Source organism: Setaria italica, chromosome I (genome assembly GCF_000263155.2).
Source record: "Setaria italica strain Yugu1 chromosome I, Setaria_italica_v2.0, whole genome shotgun sequence".
NCBI classification, from domain to species: Eukaryota; Viridiplantae; Streptophyta; class Magnoliopsida; order Poales; family Poaceae; genus Setaria; species Setaria italica.
In genome coordinates, this window is record NC_028450.1 from 41,680,646 (window position 1) to 41,694,780 (window position 14,135).

Here is a 14,135-nt window from a genome sequence, read left to right on the forward strand (position 1 = left end):
TGCATGGCTTCATACATGTTAGCGCATATTACGACTTAGTTAATCTGATTTCATGTGTCTAACCTCCTTTTATGCCAATGGTTTCAAACAGCCATTTAGTTAAACTGATCGATTCCTCTATTTTCTTGCCTCTCTGTTTATGCTCCAAATAAGGCATGGCTAAAGAACATGTTCACTGAGACAAGCTAAATGGCCTCTAGTTTAGATTCACCTCCACATAACATATCTAGCTGGATTTATTTCACTGCAGAGCATATTTTACATATATATTATTAGTGTTGGCCAAGAAATATGGCTAAATCTCCACCTGAATGTTACCATGTTAATGAGATGGACCACACAGTCCAAGCCAGTGCTTCACAATCATCTTTCTCTCAAGCATGTGCTTCACAACTAATTAACCATCTTTCTCATCACTGCATGAGTATCCACACAAGCATGAAGATATACATGCAATTTCAGAATCCACTGGATGGCTTGTGCGGAATCTACATTTTCTCAGATATCATGCATGAAATTCCAGCTTCAGACATCGTCTTCCCAAGACACATTCGACCACACGTACGTATTACAAGAACTAGAACATTTGGAGAGCGTACTATGTGCTCTCGTGATGCCACAATACAAAAATTTTAACGGCCACAATACCAATATTTGACATAGTTGTGCTAGCTACATTGACCAGTTGGTCTTCAAATCGAATAACCAACAGGTGCAGGCAATTCAAGCACTCGACTACTAATAAAAAAATTAGTCAGGTTCTTTAGTAAGCTTGACATGCCAAATGCTTCATTAACACAACTCAGTTTAACCCAATGTTTCACAATAAAGGCCAGCTGAAGCAATCTCTGATCAGGCATAATCTTTGAGAAGCATTTGCTGAAACAAGAGAATCCACTTGCTGGATTCAATATTCTTACAATTGGAGGCAAGTAATATACTATTGGACCCCAAGAACCAAGCGTGAAATGCAGATCATACTTTTTTGGGAAGAAAACCACTCTGAGTTCGTAAAGAAAGGGCCCAGTTTACAATGAACCAACCAGGCAAACAGAAGTTATAGCATTCTCAACAGGAAATTGCCAATTAGTACTCCAAAAAATTTTAGAGCTATTTTGCTAACGACTTGTCTACTTTTTTCAAGAAAACTTCCATTTTCATATTCATAGAAAAGGAATATAGTACCTTCCCATGCATTTCATTACAATGCTTTAATTTTTAAAGAGTGGTACTTGCAGGTACTTTCCTTTCTTATCCTTCTTACCAAAAAGAATTAAATAGATGTACACATAATTAAAAGGGCATCATAGTAATTTCCTACTATTTTTGGTACTTGATCCCACCAAATTAATACTTCTCTAAGTACTTCACGATACTTTCTTTGTTTCCACCGTTTGATTTTTCGGGATGGACGGCTCTCATTTTTTTCAAGCAGTCTAAAATTTCTCTCACTTGAGTGGAGAAAAACAGATAAAGTAGCAATATGGTGCGTCTTATTTGTTCTGGTGCTGTGGCTGTCTGTAGGTTCATCTCACCATAGCAAACGCAAGGAGAGGTGTGAATTAGAAACCAAACAATGCCTCAACAATCGAACACCTTGATAAAGTTGGTACAAATTAATTAATTCTGGATGCCGCAACTCGAGTTCATGGCGTAAGCAAGCATCATATATATACCTGTTGGCACAAAGTAAGATGTGCCCGTATCTTATTTCCTTGTACGTACAAATTTGCTAAATATATATTTTAATAACCGCTAATCTCCGACGATACCGTTTGCTGCCTTCCAATCCACCTGGACCTCTTCCTGCTCGATCTCTAGCTCGTGTTAAACACCAGGCAAGTTAAAACACCGTCCACTCGTCCAGGGCTCCAGGCCAGCAACTTGGCCGATCATGTGCTGGCCCCTTGAGACGACACGTCTGATGAGCACAGACAAAAAGGCTCGTCCCTCTCTGTTAACCACAGACACAACAACTCACAAATTTGTATGTACCACCTCATGCATGCATATTCGGCCAAATAATTTTCCTTTTATCCCCAAGCTAATAATCCGAAGATCATGAATTACCTTGCTGCTTCTGAGCATCTGACTCCCGTAATAACCACTTGATTGAAGGTGCAAAAGACATAACTCGAAATACGGAGGCTCAAAATTAAATTATATATCTGGAAATAGCAGACAAACGGCCGGCCGGGCCGGCTGAGACTCGAAACTGACAGGCCAAACATGTCTGGGGCTGGGGGTGCTCACGAAATATGTCTCTAGTCACCAGAAACTTGCTTATCGGTCTGTAGTCCTTCCATGCACTTCTAGCTCCATAATTTTGCCTGCGTAAGCAAAATTAACCTTTTCCTCCTATGCTTAAATGGTAAACCGGACACAGTAACACAGCATAAATTTAACTCTAGTAACAACTAATAAGTTAATAGGCCGATCATTCATGAAAAATGAAACAGAGAACCGAATTAGCTAAACACTAGAGCATTTATTTTATTCGGCTATTCATTTAATTACTCTTTGCTATGATCGATGCGACCATCTCTCTTGTTCTTGTTCTTCCTCTTCATCCACTTATATAGATTGCTAGCACCGGACCATCTAGAATGGAGGGCGTGCGCTTGAGGAATCCAAGCAGTGGTGTTCCGCCACTTTTGTTGCCAATGGAAGGTCATTAGGCATTAGCTAGGCCCAACAGTCTAAATTTAGACCTTGAATTACTCATGCACGCATGCATTTTCCCCTTATAGACGTGTGCAAAATTAACGCATATGGCCCTACTCTTGGTGTGCCACCTATTACACATTCATAGAATGGTGAAGTGAATCATGAACGCGCTTACTATAATTGCGTATGCAGATAGGCAATATCATTGTACTTTGGGGGTTCGAGGGGGGACGAGGGCGGTAAATCTGTTGAAATTCTCCTTACCTGCATGAAAATTCTTATAGTTTCAAACGGCGTGACTAATAGTATCTTTCAAGTAGGTTTGACCTCTATAGGTCCCAGTAGCAGGGATAGTAGGAGCGTCTGCTTACTCTTTGCCATGATCGATGCGATCATCTCTCTTATTCTTGCTCTTCCTCTTCATTCACTTATATAGATTGCTAGCACCGAACCATCTCGAATGGGGGGCGTGCGCTTGAAGAATCCAAGCAGTGGTGTTCCGCCACTTCTGTTGCCAATGGAAGGTCATTAGGCATTAGCTAGGCCCGACGGCCTAAATTTAGACCTTGCCTAAATTTAGACCTTGAATTACTCATGCACGCATGCATGCATTTTCCCCTTATAGATGCGTGCAAAATTAACGCATATGGCCCTACTCTTGGTGTGCCACCTATTACACATTCATAGAATGGTGAAGTGAATCATGAACGCGCTTGCTATAATTGCGTATGCAGATAGATAGGCAATATCATTGTACTTTGGGGGTTCAACGGGGGACGAGGGTGGTAAATCTGTCGAAATTCTCCTTACCTGCGTGAAAATTCTTATAGTTTCAAACGGCGTGACTAATAGTATCTTTCAAGTAGGTTTGATATAGGTCCCAGTAGGAGGCATATTTTATTCTCCAAGTATGGTTACAATATTGGTGGAGAATAACCAATACAAACTTTTCACTTGCACTTCATCTTCTTTAGTTTCTTTCCCTTGACTCATGTTGTATTAACTCGTTGTGTCTATCTTTTGACCTAGATTTGCCATATGAAATGGTTTTAGCTCTCCGATAACTCTCTTCCCTAAGAAGGACAATCCCATGGAAATGAATGATCATCGGCCTATCTGACTCCTCAAGCACTCATTGAGGCTATTAACTAAGCTTTTAGCTAATAGGCACCAATCAGTCGTCCTTTCTCTCGTGGACACAAGTCAGTATGGCTTCATCAAAGGTTGGACTATCCAGGATTGTTTGGCCTGGGTTTTCCAATCTTTGCATGTTTGTCATAATTTAAAAAAAAACAGATTATGCTGATGAAATAAGACGTGGGTAAGGTCTTTACGCAAATATGCCACGAATTTTGAATTTTCTCTTCTTCGGGTGGAAATATTTTGGAACCTAGGGGTCCTTTCGTAAAAAGAAATGAATATGTTTGCTGTAGCGGAAGGACTGACGTGGACATATATCTAATTTCAGAAAATTTGGTGGGCCTTTTTGCAAGATTTCGTGCGACGTGGTAGCCTCCAGACGGCCGAATCGGGCACGAAAAGAAGAAGAAGATGTGGCCCATTCAGCAGAGTGCGATAGAACCCCCGGAATAAGAGGTTGTGATGAAGCATTGAGAATATGGATTTTTATTTTAAACACATTTCTCGAACTAGGAGTTCAATTGAACCTATATGGAGGTGCCATGTAAATTAAGAAGTGTGGTTTGATGATGAACTGATTGATGGTTTATTAATCGTGATCTATTATTTGGCAAGCTGGATACATATGTATATGCTTCTATCTTGTAAGGTAGTGCTAGTCATTACTCCTTCCATTTCAAATTGTACGTAGTTCGTTTTGATTTTTCTAGATACGAAATTTTTGTTATGTGTCTAGACATAACGTTTTATATCTAGAAGTATAGCAAAATCTATGTATCTAGGAAAAAAATCAAAATGACTTATAATTTACGAAGGAGGGAGTATTATTGTTGACACCGGTTTTTTACCAGGGTCAACAACCGAAGATATGGCTCCGGAAGCCGATGGAAGCTGGAAGAAGAATTACAGACGAGCACGGGTGTCTCCGCCAAATAAGGAAAAGCGCAGAAATTTATTTTAAATCTAATCAGCATGACTTGGACGATTTAACTCAAAATAAAACGGCCAGTCACTAATATAATTGTGGCAAAGTTGACTGTCAAATGCCTCATAAATTTTACAATTGGTCTGATTTACCCTAGGTTCAGCTTAACTCAAAGTTCTTTTATAGCAAACCAATTGTTCCACATGTCAAATGACCGTCAAGATCTTCTGGTGGGGGGATGTTTTGAGCCTCTCTGGAAAATTTAGGATGTTGGCTTCCTCCAAAGTGTAAGATGGCCACAATATCATATTGTGGAAGGATTTGTTCAGTGGCACTATCCTCAATTATTTTCCCTTTTCGAGGATCAGAACATCTCAGCCTTCAAATTTCTCAGTCAAGATGCTTTTGAAAATTTTCGGACAAACAGTCCTTGCTACGTGTTGATTCATCTGGACTCAAAGGAAGACTATCATTTTTTAGTGGTTGTTTATGTGGTACTGAAACAACTTGACGGCACGACGGTGGCGGCCACACATGCTCTAACGTAGCCCATGAGCTGCTATCATTGGCTGAAAATTACAAGTTCATCTAGGATAACATCAGAGTAGAGGTCGTACAATCGGATGTATGGGTCGAGGCACACTCTGACCTTTATCGAATTTTTGCGAAGAGAAATGGGGTTGTTGGTCCATTTTGTTGGAAAGTAAGTTAATAGTACTTTAATTAACAGTATAGGAAACCCACAAAATATTAAATTTGGAGAACAATTGCCAGGATACTTGAACGAAATACAACAAAAAAATTATATCTCGTCTCATTTCCTTAGAAAACTGGGCGTTACATCTGCGATCTTATGAATGACTTCTGTATAACAGAAGTTGGTAGCAACGGGTGATACCCATTTCGAACTAATAGATTAATGTATTCCTTTTGTTTTTTCATCCATGCCTATGGTATTTGTATTGGTTCTTGCATGATTTATTTTGATAGACAAGAATGCGAGAGTACAGCTTGTGCCGATTCACTTTATGGTGCCGGTGCATCTAGGTGCTCTGGTGGTATGGATAGGATCCATGTCTGTCCTGATATGTAGTGCACTCCGAGAAAGGGTTTGGCCTCAGCATAAGTAAGATCTTTGGTTAGCATTTTAGCCAACCCAGGACCATAGGACTTGAAATCGGCGTAGTAGGTCGACCCAATCCTACAAAAAAAATTCAACAAACAAAATCAATTATCATTCCACGTATATTGCAGCTATCCATAGCAACACCTCTATGTGTAAATAAAAATAAAGAAACATGTGCGATGCGTAAGTGATACCTTTCGGCCAGCTGGACCCTTCCCCCATCAGAGATAATGGCCATGAGCTCCTTGTCAATCTGGGAGTACGAGAAAACGAAAGGCGTGCCCACCCTACCTAAGTAGATGTTTTGTCCATCTCCCTTGAAGGTGCAGGTCTTGAAGGAGAACCCACTTTCTCCGGGGGCAGCCTTGATAGTTTTGTCGCGCTGCTGCTGCTGCAACGGCGCCATTGGCAAAGTTGTGATCTCCTTATTCACAGAAACAATGCTGCAATCCTCATAAAATGACTTGGCAGAGCCAAATATGAAGTCGATTGTTCCCTTGATGACGCTAGACTTAAAGTAGTGCAGTCCACTTTGGTCATATAGAGCACCCTGTCCGCCGTCGATGGTGCAGTTGTAGAAGATAGCCTTTGTTCCCAGCACCCGCAGCGCCGGTGCCTCGCCTTTGTTTTCCCCTAGTTTCGGCAGCGGCGCGTCATTCTTGAAGACGACGCTATAGGCGATGAAGTAGTCGGACTCTATGGTCACGGTGCTACTGTTGTCCACACCAAGGGGCTTGCCGTCCTTGCCCGGTGTGGTTGCAGTGTCGTTCCAAACAATGACAGCGGGGTTGTTGGGGTCGCTGGACCTTATGGTGACAAATGGCTTGCTTCTACTGAGGAATAGCTTCTCACGAAACACAGCGCCAGCCTTGAGGTAGAGGACGTAGCGCTTGGTGCTGCCGTCGGGGATGTTGGCTATGGCCTCGCTAATGGTCTTGTAGCTTCCATCTTCAGGTCTCAATTCGGTGGTGGGGTCGATAGAATTTGTTACCTTATTGGTCTCCGCGGAAGAGAGTGCAACATCCGTCTTCACGCATCCCACATCTTTGCCGGGGTCTGTCGGCTGGTTCCTCAACCACACCTCAAAGTTGACATCTTGGCATGACGGCGCAGGTAGCGATACGAGCTCGAGCACCGTGAGGAGCAGGGATAGTAGGAGCGTCTGCTTACTCTTTGCCATGATCGATGCGATCATCTCTCTTATTCTTGCTCTTCCTCTTCATTCACTTATATAGATTGCTAGTACCGAACCATCTGGAATGGGGGGGCGTGCGCTTGAGGAATCCAAGCAGTGGTGTTCCGCCACTTCTGTTGCCAATGGAAGGTCATTAGGCATTAGCTAGGCCCGATGGCCTAAATTTAGACCTTGCCTAAATTTAGACCTTGAATTACTCATGCACGCATGCATGCATTTTCCCCTTATAGACGCGTGCAAAATTAACGCATATGGCCCTACTCTTGGTGTGCCACCTATTACACATTCATAGAATGGTGAAGTGAATCATGAACGCGCTTGCTATAATTGCGTATGCAGATAGGCAATATCATTGTACTTTGGGAGTTCGAGGGGGGACGAGGGCGGTAAATCTGTCGAAATTCTCCTTAAATGCAGGAAAATTCTTAATCATGGTGGAGGTCCTGGTTCCTAGGTGCAATGGCTTAATGGTAGGCAATGGCTTTTTTGGCGAGGCTTGCTGGATCACAGGTGGTTCCTCGCCAGCCTTAGCTGTCGTCTCATCCCATCAAGTTTTTGACGATGGGACTTCTTGTATAGTTGGTAGCCTCCGCTGCCGCAGGACCAAAGTAGTTGGTTCCTCCGCCTCTATTCCCTCCTCGACTACCGGCACATCAGCAATGACCAATTCAGATTCTGCTGCTAAAAGAAAAACAACGTATGGGTACTTGATCCTCAGGATCTTGTTACCTGAGGTGGGACTTCATCGGCCGACACCTTCCTCACCGCCCATTTGACGGTGACAGTACGTGCCTTATTCGGGGGTGGTGCCACTCTGACTTCCTGAACGTCCTGTGCTGCACGCTTGGACGTCCTGGAAAATGACCCAGCCTTGTCAGAAAGATGGGGTTTGACCACAAAATTTTCAGCAGACTTGACAAGGACGGGGTTTGACCACAAACTTTTCAGCAGACTCTGAATCAGAGCTGCTGAGAGAGGATCAATCTGGTAACTCCTCCCTTTCTCCTTCCTTCTCCTCCTCCTGCTCGAGCGCGCTCTACACAGCCTCAAGGGACTGCATACGGGGCGTGACATCAGCGTCTGGTGGAGGAGGGTTGGAGACATACAAGTTCAACTCATCCTGCAAGCAACAGAAGACTAGTCAGCATAATGACAGATCTCCAAATTAGTACTCGAGGGCTGCATGCCACGGGTACTTACAAGATTTGGCGGGTTCGCGGTGCAGTGCTCCCGCAAGATCGTCAGGATACCCGTGAAGCACTTGAAGAAACGCTTCAGGCGTGCCATCACCTCGTTAGGGGACAGCTTCTCCGACATCATCCTCGACGGGTCATTGGGACCCGAGTAGTCATACCCCGCAGTGCAACGAAGCTGCAGGGGCTGGACGCGCCTTCTCATGAAGTTGAAGGCTACACGGACACCAGTCAGGCCATCTTTCTTGAGCTGGGTGATCCTTTTAATCAGATCTAGCAGCTGAAAACCGTCGGAACTACTCAATTCGTCTAGCCAGTGGTTGTTCCACACTGGACGGTGGTCGGTGACCTTGGGAAGACGAGGCTTGTGATTTGCAATATAGAACTATCGTTGCTTCCATCCAGAATGGGAGTCTATGAGCTCATACTCAATGTATTAGCTCTTGTACTGCTCCCAAAGCTGGATCCCCGCCCCTCTGACTACTAGTGTGTGATCCATTCGGGGTTAGGACTTCACTCTGAAGAACTTCCTAAATAGCTGGAAATGGGGCTAAATCCCCAGGAAGGCCTCGCAGAGGTGCACGAAGATGGCAATGTGCAGAATAGAGTTGGGGTTGAGGTGGAGTAGTTCTAGATTATAGTACCTCAGCAACCTCCTGAAGAACTTGGACGACGACAGCGCTAGCCCGCGCTCGATAAAGTGCACAAAGATCACTGTCTCATCCGGGTAGGTCTCAAATGGCCACGGATTTCCGGCTGCCTCTCTCCAATCCCTGAACTCCTTCTCCTGGAGCAAATTGGCACGCACCAGTACGTCGATGTCCGCCTTCTTCAAGATAGATGGCTTCCAGGCCATGGCTTGATTCGAGGGCACCATCTGGTAGGTCTTCCCATACTTGGGCGCCGGTAGCAGGACCTCTTTCTCCTTCTTGGCAGCCTTGCGCTCCTTCGACTCCGCCACCTTGCTTGAGGATTCTTTCTTGGGCACCATTGCTCCGATAGTCTTCTAGCGCATCAGTTGGGTGGCTACATAGTGGGGGGTGGCGGCGCTCCAGGACGGCAAGCGGTGGCGCTAGGGCAACAACACTTGAGGAGTGCAAGCGGTGGCGCTAGGGCGACAGTGGAGAAGATGAATGGCTCGGGCGCACTAGCTCAGGTAAACGGAAAGGATAAGATTCCTCCATCATTTATAACTGCGGCACAGGTAACTAAGCGGCGAAGATTATGGGGAATATTCCATTTTTTAAGCCATCAGTTATCGCCGGAACAGTTACCAAGTTTTTTGGAAAAGATAAGTTTTCTGAAGGCGAGCGTGTAACAACCTAGCTTAATTAAGTCATGTTTAAATCCTAAATAAAGTCATTAGCACATAAAGAAGAAGAAGAACCTTGACAGTAGTGAAGGCAAGTGAAAGGACACTTTTGCCCCTTCCAAGATAACCCGTTGTTTAAGCAGTAACTTAAATTTTTTTTGCTTAAGAACTTACAAATATGTCCAACTAAGAGTTGTAGAACTCAACTTTCCTGACAACTTTTACTTTTGGTGATTTGCTTGAATCTGAGCAGAAGTCCTTCAAAAACTCAAGTACAAATCTGTGTTAATTTTAAGAAAATCAGACAAAATCCCAACTTTGGGGCTCTGTATTTTGAAATTTATAATATGAACTCAAGCTGAGATCCATATCAAAGTTTACCTATCAGGATGTTTGATACTAATTATAAGTATTAAATATAGTCTAATTACAAAACTAATTACACAGATGAAGTCTAATTCGCGAGATGAATCTATTAAGCCTAATTAGTCCACGATTTGATAATGTGGTGTTACAGTAAACATTTGCTAATGATGGATTAATTAGGCTTAATAGATTCGTCTCGTGAATTAGTATAGGGTTTCTGCAGTTAGTTTTGTAATTAGTTCATATTTAGTCCTCCTAATTAGCATCCGAACATCCGATGTGACCCTCCTAAAATTAGCTCGTATCCAAACACCCCTAAGTCCGATCCATCTATCACAACAGTGACTCAGCGTTATCGAGCCGATAGCTTAGTGCGTGAGGCCTTGTTCTGCGGAGTCATACGGTTAAGTCCGGTTTATCAGCCGTGACAGTGAATTTGTTCTTTTAAGTACAAATGGACGCGCATCGTGATAGTCAGTCGGTTCTTCTAAGCCAATGAATCTACCATTTAATGTTTTACATCATGATTACATATGAAGCATGTTCATGCTGGTGTTCCAGCCGATGCCACCCATGAACTTGTCGTCCTCCCAGCCGATCAGTTAAATTCTAGTTCAAGAATTTAACGTTTACTAAGTCTTCTTTGTCAATTGCATGTCAAATTAATTGGCACGCCATACAATTTCGCAAGTAGATTAGATCCTATTAGATCCTGCACTGGAGTGAAATAGATCTTCTATATCTTTACGTGTACACGGTGCAAGATGAAGGACAGATTTTGCGTCAATAATTATCTAAAGACTTGGAGCGAGCAAAATCAAACATGCAACAAGTGTAGCCGATCGACCGATCGACTAAAGATAAAGCAATTGGACTCATCGTCATCATCAAACGGGATCCGATTGCATTGCATTGGGTATATCTATCTCCGGTCCGGTGGGACAAACGAGCAGCGGACTCCACGAAGCGAATAAAACTCGCATAAAATTGTATATATAATATATGTTCTTCCTCGCCTCGCCTCCAAGCAAGGCATATGGATGTGGCGGCCTCGGTGCTCTCCCGCCTGCCCCACCATGGCCATGGCAGTGCCTTCGTGGACGCCGCCACGGGCAGGAGCCTCTCTTTCTTGGCCCTCCACCGGGGCGCGCTCTCCCTCGCCTCCGGCCTCCGTCTCGGCCTCGGCCTCCGGCGCGGCGACGCCGTCCTGGTGCTGTCGCGCAACTCGCTCCTGCTCCCGCAGATACTTCTCGGCGTCCTCGCGGCCGGTGGCGTGGTGGTCGCCGCCGACCCCGACGCCACGGCCGCGGAGATAGCCGCCGCGGCGCACGGCTCGGGTGCCGTGATGATCGTTGCCGAGCCGGAGGCGGAGGTCGCCGGCGTGGGCGTGCCGCTGCTGCTGACGTCGCGGTCGCTGCTCTCCCTCTCGGCGGAGGAGCTGATCGACGGCGGTGACCCCATGGTCCTCTCCCTCTCAGAAGAGGACGACGACCTAGCTGCTTTCCTGTCGTCGTCGGCGAGCAGGACGGTGGCCGACCTCGTGGCCGCCGTGCAGGTGCCAGGGCTGGACGAGGACGAGGGCCGCCGGGTCTGCCTCGCGTCTCTCCCGATGTGCAGCGCCCACGGCTTGGCGCTCATCGCCCTGGGGCTCCCCGCTGCCGGAGTGACCACGGTGCTACCCCATCCGGGGGCGGCAAGCAGCAGCTTATGGGAGGCCGTAGCCACGCACGCCGCGACGGACGTCGTGGCGGCGCCTGAGGCTCTCGCCGGCGGTCCCATGCCACTGGATGCCAGCAGCAAGCTCTCCTCGCTTAGGAGGGTGATGGTGGCCCCCACGCCGCTTACGCCAGAGGCACGCCATCAGTTCCGCCGGAGGCTGCCGTGGGTCCACCTGATGGAGCTAGGCCTGTCGCTGTCGCTGGGAGGAGGAGGTCTCATGCTCACACAGGCTGACGCTGCAGTGATACAGTAAGGATGCCTCCCACCTAGTCACTAGTCACTCTTCTTCTACCAAACAAAACAATGACCTTGACGTGCAGTTCTTCCTTTCAGCCACAACAGCCAGCCAGCAGAACAAATGTCAGCTACAAAGGAGGCCGCCTCCACGGTAAAAACAAATCATAATCACATGCACACCTCCATCCGTTTCAAATTGTAGGTCGTTTTGATTTTTAGGTTCTTAAATTTATTTATGAATCTAAACACTATAATTCATGATGGAGGGAGTAGATAATAAATAAATATTTCTAAATTTATCACAGTATATATAAAAATGAATGTCTTTCTTCCCAGCGTCACAACCAATGAACACCTTTGTATCGTTTCATTTGTAATAACCGTCAGCCTCTCAAAAAACAATTATCTAATGTGATGCAATCCCAATCTTTGCTCTTACCGTCAGAATGTCTAATCAGCCTGCCTGCCTTACCGAAAATTTTCTACCAGGTGCCGCCGCTCAACAAGATCCAAAAGATTATTTTGGGAGACATCTCTTCAAGATCATCCACGAGCAAGCACCCAGTAACCGGCAGCAACAGACAAGCTTTCTCAAAAATGTAGCAGATCCTCCGCCTTCATTTCCTGTTCTGAAGCTGCTTGTCAACCTGATGACACGTCATCCAAAAGTTACAGCCACTCTAAATATGTACTATCAACTATGGAGCTACAGCTGATAATTTAAAGCTTCAATCGATTTGTATGGACACCACTGTTACTATTGAATGTAAGCAGTCCAAGAGTTTATGGTACGGAATTAAAAAAAGCTGCAGAGTTTACCACACACTTAAAAAAAGTTACAATTCCCGACCTCCAAAATTTCAAGAGAGAACTTTTGCAGATTTTGGTTCCATAACTATGAGCAGATACAAATCCAAATTCAAAAGACCTCCAGATATACACATACTTCTCCCCTAGAATTTCCAAAAAACATGATTTTAGAGTGCCATAAAAATCTGTCAGAGTCTATACAATCTACAAGGTTTTTATTGTCTTTTGTGAAGGAAAAGAAAATTCCAAGATAATTGTGCTTTATTGTCAATGTCATTAGATAATTCTATGCCAGATATCTGATATTTTTCTTCAGTGTTAAATAACACGATTTAGCAACGCTGTGATGCAGAATTCATGTGTTAGAACTCTGTTTAAACGAGTTTCAAACCATAAAGCTACAACCATAGCTGAACGCATGAACATTGTTCCATCCAAGCACCGAGCTTGCTGCAAATACGAGTATAGGACTTACTATTCATCGTCGGAGGCCTCTGCACTTCCTGCCACCCACTTCCAAACACCCCCAGATTTTTGTCTCTGAGTAGTTGTCATGGTTTGTTCCACCTGAGATATTTGTTGCCGCAGTACTTCCAGCTCATTCTCCAAAGAACCAGCTGATTCCAATCTCTTACGTGCAGCAGCAATTTGGGACTAAGTTGAGGGATTCAGGAAAAAGGAAAGCAATAAGGAGTATAAGAAGGAAAGCTGAAAATAAGTATGTTCAGGTTCAGAGAATCAATTTTCTGTGCAAGTTTAGAACCTCGAGTTTCTGACATCTTGAACCCTCTGCTGCTAGTTGATTTTGAACTGATTCAAGTTCCTTTAAAAAAGGAAAAATCAGAGATTTTTAAAGAGAATCAAGAATTCTCTATTGCAGAACATAAGGAAAGCTTTACCTTTGCTAATTCACCATATGACAAGTTTGCCAGGTCTAGTTTATCCTTTAGTTTTGAGTTCTCATCACGAACTTCTGCCAGTCTAGACTCTAGTTTATCTTTCTCTCCATTAACCGCATCAATTTCAACAACAAACTTTTTGGAATAATTTGCAGGTAGAGCTTTCTTGATGTCAAAGTCATCTGTAGCAACAATATCTCTAGTTTTCTCATCTGTAGCGGTAATTACAGCATAGGCAGCTGTCACAGAAGCGGCGGCGGCGGCTGCAGCTGGTGACTGGAGAAGACGAGGTTGAACTAAATTTCTAGCTTTGAGTCTCAAAATAAAGATCTGCAGCAAATCCTCATTTTTGTCAGATAGTTAAGCATGTCAGGAATCGACAACTGAAAGAAACTTAGACACTCAAGTCACAAACAGATATGAAGACAAGCTTTTTTTTGTTGGGGGGGGGGGGGGGGGGGGGGGGGGCCCTACGTTGGGAAAATCAAGGTCCTCCTTTTTTTTTTTTTTCGAGGGCCCAAAAATTTTCCCTCAAATTTGCACCCC

The 14,135-nt window shown here is 44.6% G+C and overlaps 3 protein-coding genes across 4 annotated transcripts in view; 1 reads left to right on the forward strand and 2 right to left on the reverse strand.

The window, feature by feature from the left end:
• Positions 1-5,546: 5,546 nt before the first annotated feature.
• LOC101773163 (putative pectinesterase 63) lies at positions 5,547-7,038 on the reverse strand. The gene is made up of 2 exons (XM_004955235.2): positions 6,053-7,038; positions 5,547-5,933 (listed from the first exon to the last, which is right to left on the reverse strand). The coding sequence occupies exons 1-2, from the start codon at positions 7,036-7,038 to the stop codon at positions 5,759-5,761; spliced, it is 1,161 nt and encodes a 386-aa protein (XP_004955292.1). The 3' UTR covers positions 5,547-5,758.
• Positions 7,039-10,760: 3,722 nt separating this feature from the next.
• On the forward strand, positions 10,761-12,671 carry LOC101766831 (4-coumarate--CoA ligase-like 5). Of its 2 annotated transcripts, none has more exons than XM_022829029.1 (3): positions 10,761-11,892; positions 11,964-12,031; positions 12,370-12,671. In XM_022829029.1, the coding sequence occupies exons 1-3, from the start codon at positions 10,961-10,963 to the stop codon at positions 12,594-12,596; spliced, it is 1,227 nt and encodes a 408-aa protein (XP_022684764.1). In that variant the 5' UTR covers positions 10,761-10,960; the 3' UTR covers positions 12,597-12,671. The 2 variants fall into 2 exon arrangements, with proteins under 2 accessions (XP_022684764.1, XP_004954445.1); XM_004954388.4 differs by having other exon boundaries at positions 10,781-11,892; positions 11,977-12,031; positions 12,370-12,626.
• Positions 12,672-13,164: 493 nt separating this feature from the next.
• LOC101766410 (acyl-CoA-binding domain-containing protein 4) overlaps positions 13,165-14,135 on the reverse strand; it is a 4,268-nt gene continuing 3,297 nt past the window's right edge. Inside the window, 3 exon segments of the mRNA XM_012843214.2 lie at positions 13,165-13,344; positions 13,454-13,513; positions 13,590-13,990. Coding sequence (XP_012698668.1) covers positions 13,165-13,344; positions 13,454-13,513; positions 13,590-13,990 — 641 coding nt within the window.